General features: G+C 68.1%; 1 protein-coding gene across 1 annotated transcript; it reads left to right on the top strand.

The window, feature by feature from the left end:
* Positions 1 to 492: 492 nt before the first annotated feature.
* On the top strand, positions 493 to 5,154 carry LOC121842091 (uncharacterized PE-PGRS family protein PE_PGRS54-like; the record flags this gene model as incomplete). The annotated part of the gene is made up of 4 exons (XM_042312204.1): positions 493 to 1,497; positions 1,582 to 2,757; positions 3,309 to 3,844; positions 4,163 to 5,154. Coding segments are annotated over 4 exons (3,709 nt in total), but the record flags the coding sequence as incomplete, so codon positions are not given.
* Positions 5,155 to 5,323: the final 169 nt, after the last annotated feature.

Below are 5,323 nucleotides of genomic sequence, written 5' to 3'. Positions count from 1 at the left end.
CAAACAGCGGAACGGGTCAAACAGCGGAACGGGCGGCAGGGCCAAACAGCGGAACGGGTGGCGGGCCAACAGCGGAACGGGGCGGGGGCTAAACAGCGGAACGGGTGGTGGGGCTAAAACAGCGGAACGGGTGCGGAACGGGCAAACAGCGGAACGGGCGGCAGGGCCAAACAGCGGAACGGGTGGCAGGCAAACAGCGGAACGGGCGGCCAAACAGCGGAACGGGGGGCAGGCTACAAACGGGAACGGGCGGTGGGCCAAACAGCGGAACGGGCAGGGGCCAACAGCGGAACGGGCGGGGCCAAACAGCGGAACGGGTGGTGGGCGGGAACGGGTGGTCAAACAGCGGAACGGGCGGAAACGGGCGGGGGCAAAACAGCGGAACGGGCAGGGGGCCAAACAGCGGAACGGGCAGGTAAACAGGGAACGGGTGGGGCAAAAACAGCGGAACGGGTGGTGGGGCAAACAGCGGAACGGGTGGGTCAAAAACAGCGGAACGGGCGGGCAACAGGGAACGGGTGGGGCCAAACAGCGGAACGGGGTCATCAGGGCCAAACAGCGGAACGGGCGGTGGGGCAAACAGCGGAACGGGCGGCAGGGGGCCAAACAGCGGAACGGGTGGTGGGCAAACAGCGGAACGGGTGGCAGGGCATACAGCGGAACGGGGAACGGGCGGAACGGCCAAACAGGGAACGGGTGGTGGGGCTAACAGCGGAACGGGCGGCAGGGCTGGGGAACGGGCCAAACAGCGGAACGGGCGGTGGGGCCAAATACAGCGGAACGGGCGGAACGGGCGGTCAAACAGCGGAACGGGTCAGGGCCATACAGCGGAACGGGTGGTGGGGCCAACAGCGGAACGGGCGGGGAACGGGTCAAACAGCGGAACGGGCAAAACAACGGAACGGGGCAGGGCCAAACAGCGGAACGGGCGGCGGGGTCATACAGCGGAACGGGCGGCGGGGCCAAACAGCGGAACGGGCGGCACAACGGCAGAAGTCAAACAGGGAACGGGCGGGGGCCAAACAGCGGAACGGGCGGTCAAACAGCGGAACGGGCGGCAGGGCCAAAACAGCGGAACGGGTGGCGGGGCAAACAGCGGAACGGGCAGGGCTCAACAGGGAACGGGCCAAACAGCGGAACGGGCGGTGGGCCAACAGCGGAACGGGGCTCGGGGGGTCAAACAGCGGAACGGGCGGCGGGCCAAACAGCGGAACGGGCGGGGGCAAACAGCGGAACGGGGCGGCGGGCCAAACAGCGGAACGGGTGGCAGGGGGAAACGGCTAAACAACGGAACGGGCGGTGGGCAAAACAGCGGAACGGGCGGTGGGGCCAAACAGCGGAACGGGTGGCAGGGCACAAGCGGAACGGCCAAACAACGGGGGTCAAACAGCGGAACGGGCAGGGCAAAACAGCGGAACGGGGCGGGGCCAAACAGCGGAACGGGCAGGTCAAACAGCGGAACGGGCGGCGGGGCAAACAGCGGAACGGGCGGCAGGGGTCAAACAGCGGAACGGGCGGTCAAACAGCGGAACGGGCAGGGTCAAACAGCGGAACGGGCGCGGAACGGGCGGCGGCAAACAGCGGAACGGGCAGGGGCTACAAACAGCGGAACGGGCGGGAACGGGGCCAAACAGCGGAACGGGCGGTGGGTCAAACAGCGGAACGGGTGGGGGCCAAAGCGGAACGGGCGGGGGGCCGGAACGGGCGGTAAATACAGCAAAACAGCGGAACGGGCGGGCAAAAACAAACAGCGGAACGGGCGGGTGGGCAAACAGCGGAACGGGCGGAACGGGCAAACAGCGGAACGGGTGGTGGGTCAAACAGCGGAACGGGTGGCGGGCCAAACACAGCGGAACGGGCGGTGGGGTCAAACAGCGGAACGGGCGGCAGGGCCAAACAGCGGAACGGGCGGTGGGCAAAGCGGAACAGCGGAACGGGCAGGGTCAAACAGCGGAACGGCAGGGCAAACAACGGAACGGGGGGCAAACAGCGGAACGGGCAGGTCAAACAGCGGAACGGGCAGGCGGGGGGGCGGTCAAACAGCGGAACGGGTGGCAGGGCCAAACAGCGGAACGGGTGGCAGGGCAAAGAAACGGAACGGGTGGTGGGGCCAAACGGAACGGGTCAAACAGGAACGGGTGGCAGGGGGGGAACGGGTCAACAGCGGAACGGGCGGCAGGGGCCATACAGCGGAACGGGTGGTGGGGCCAAACAGCGGAACGGGTCAGGGGGCAAACAGCGGAACGGGGAACGGGGGCAGGGCCAAACAGCGGAACGGGCGGCAGGGCAAACAGCGGAACGGGTGGCAGGGCCAAACAACGGAACGGGCAGGGTCAAACAGCGGAACGGGCGGCAGGGGGCAAACAGCGGAACGGGCGGGGCGGAACGGGCGGCAAACAGCGGAACGGGTCGGTCAAACAGCGGAACGGGTGGTGGGGCGGAAAACAGCGGAAACGGGCGGAACGGGCAACATAGGAACGGGCGGCAGGGGCAAACAGCGGAACGGGGCCAAACAGCGGAACGGGTGGCAGGGTCAAACAGCGGAACGGGTGGTGGGGCCAAACAGCGGAACGGGCGGCAGGGTCAAACAGCGGAACGGGCAAACAGCGGAAACGGGCGGCGGGCCAAACAGCGGAACGGGTGGCGGGGCCAAACAGCGGAACGGGCGGCAGGGCCAACAGCGGAACGGGCGGTGGGTCAAACAGCGGAACGGGCAGGGTCAAACAGCGGAACGGGCGGTGGCAAACAGCGGAACGGGTAAACGGGCCAAACGGAACGGGCGGTGGGGCAAACAGCGGAACGGGCAGGGCTAAAATGAACGGGCCAAACAGCGGAACGGGCGGGGTCAAACAGCGGAACGGGCAGGGGGCCAAACAGCGGAACGGGCGGCGGGCCAAACAGCGGAACGGGCGGCGGGAACGGGCGGCAGGGCCAAACAGCGGAACGGGCGGCAGGGGGCAGGGTCAAACAGCGGAACGGGCGGCAGGGCTAAACAGCGGAACGGGGGGGCCAAACAGCGGAACGGGTCGGGCAAACAGCGGAACGGGCGGCAGGGCTAAACAGCGGAACGGGCGGGGGCGGGGGTGGCAGGGCAAACAGCGGAACGGGCGGGGGCCAAACAGCGGAACGGGCGGCAGGGCCAAACAGGGCGGAAACGGGAACGGGGGTCAAACAGCGGAACGGGCAGGGCCAAACAGCGGAACGGGCGGCAGGGCAAACAGCGGAACGGGCGGCAAACAGCGGAACGGGCGGTGGGGCCATACAGCGGAACGGGCGGCTGGGTCAAACAGCGGAACGGGTCCAAACAGCGGAACGGGTGGTCAAAAACAGCGGAACGGGCGGCGGCGGAACGGGCAAAAACAGCGGAACGGGCGGGGGCCAAGGGAACGGGCAAACAGCGGAACGGGCGGCAGGGCCAAACAGCGGAACGGGTGGTGGGGGTCAAACAGCGGAACGGGCGGGGGTCAAACAGCGGAACGGGCGGTGGGGCTCAAACAGCGGAACGGGCGGCAGGGTCAAACAGCGGAAACGGGCGGCAGGGCCAAACAGCGGAACGGGTAACAGCGGAACGGGCGGCAGGGCCAAACAGCGGAACGGGTGGTGGGGCTACAGCGGAACGGGCGGCAGGGGCAAAAAGCGGAACGGGTGGTGGGGCCAAACAGCGGAACGGGTGGCAAAGCGGAACGGGTGGGGCAAACAGCGGAACGGGCGGGGCAAAACAGCGGAACGGGCGGCGGGCTCAAACAGCGGAACGGGCGGCAGGGCTAAACAGCGGAACGGGTGGCAACGGGTCAAACAGCGGAACGGGAACGGGCGGTGGGGCAAACAGCGGAACGGGGAACGGGTGCGGGGCCAAAATAGAACGGGCGGCAAACGGGCGGAACGGGGGCAAAACAGCGGAACGGGTGGCAGGGCCAAACAGCGGAACGGGCGGGGGCACAGCGGAACGGGCGGCAGGCTAAACAGCGGAACGGGCGGTGGGCCAAACAGCGGAACGGGCGGTCAAACAGCGGAACGGGTCAAAACAGCGGAACGGGCGGGGGGCCAAACAGCGGAACGGGCGGCGGGGCCAAACAGCGGAACGGGCGGTGGGTCGGAAGCGGAACGGGTGGCGGGAACAAACGGAACGGGTGGTGGGGCCAAATAGCGGAACGGGTGGTAGGGGCTCAAACAGCGGAACGGGCAGGTCAAACAGCGGAACGGGTCGGAACGGGGCGGGGGCCAAACAGCGGAACGGGCGGGTCAAACAGCGGAACGGGTGGCAGGGGCCAAACAGCGGAACGGGTGGGGCCAACAGCGGAACGGGTGGGTGGGGCCAAACAGCGGAACGGGCGGTGGGCCAAACAGCGGAACGGGTCAGGCGGGGCAAAACAGCGGAACGGGCGGGGTCAAACAGCGGAACGGGTGGTGGGCAAACAGCGGAACGGGCGGCAGGGCCAAACAGCGGAACGGGCGGCAGGGCCAAAGCGGAACGGGTGGCAGGGCCAAAAACAGCGGAACGGGCGGCAGGGGCAAACAGCGGAACGGGCAGGGGTACAGCGGAACGGGTGGTAAACAACGGAAACGGGTGGGCAGGGCAAACAGCGGAACGGGTGGGGGGCAAACAGCGGAACGGGCGGCAGGGCCATACAGCGGAACGGGCAGGGGCTCAAACAGCGGAACGGGTGGTGGGGCCAAACAGCGGAACGGGGCGGGCCAACAGCGGAACGGGCGGCAACGGGTGGCAACAGCGGAACGGGTGGGCCAAACAGCGGAACGGGGGCGGGGCCAAACAGCGGAACGGGTCAGGTGGGTCAAACAGCGGAACGGGCGGCAGGGCAAACAGCGGAACGGGCGGGGGGCAAAAGCGGAACGGGCGGAACGGGCGGTAAACAGCGGAACGGGCAGCGGAACGGGCGGTCAGGGTCAAACAGCGGAACGGGTGGGGCTCATACAGTGGAACGGCCAAACAGCGGAACGGGCGGTGGGGCAAACAGCGGAACGGGTGGCAGGGCATACAGTGGGTCAAACAGCGGAACGGGTGGTGGGGCTAAACAGGAACGGGCGGGTCAAACAGCGGAACGGGCAGGGGCTAAACAGCGGAACGGGCGGCGGGTCAAACAACAAAACGGCGGAACAGCGGAACGGCGGCGGGGGCAAACAGCGGAACGGGTGGTGGGTAAACAGCGGAACGGGTGGTGGGGCTAAACAGCGGAACGGGCAACAGGGGTCAAACAGCGGAACGGGCGGCAGGGGCCAAACAGCGGAACGGGCGGCAGGGCCAAACAGCGGAACGGGCGGCGGGCCAAACAGCGGAACGGGCAGGCGGGCAAACAGCGGAACG

Source organism: Oncorhynchus tshawytscha, unplaced genomic scaffold (assembly GCF_018296145.1).
Source record: "Oncorhynchus tshawytscha isolate Ot180627B unplaced genomic scaffold, Otsh_v2.0 Un_contig_11443_pilon_pilon, whole genome shotgun sequence".
Lineage (NCBI taxonomy): Eukaryota > Metazoa > Chordata > Actinopteri > Salmoniformes > Salmonidae > Oncorhynchus > Oncorhynchus tshawytscha.
The sequence above is the reverse complement of the archived record's forward strand: the minus strand, read 5'-3'. Positions and strand labels throughout refer to the sequence as shown.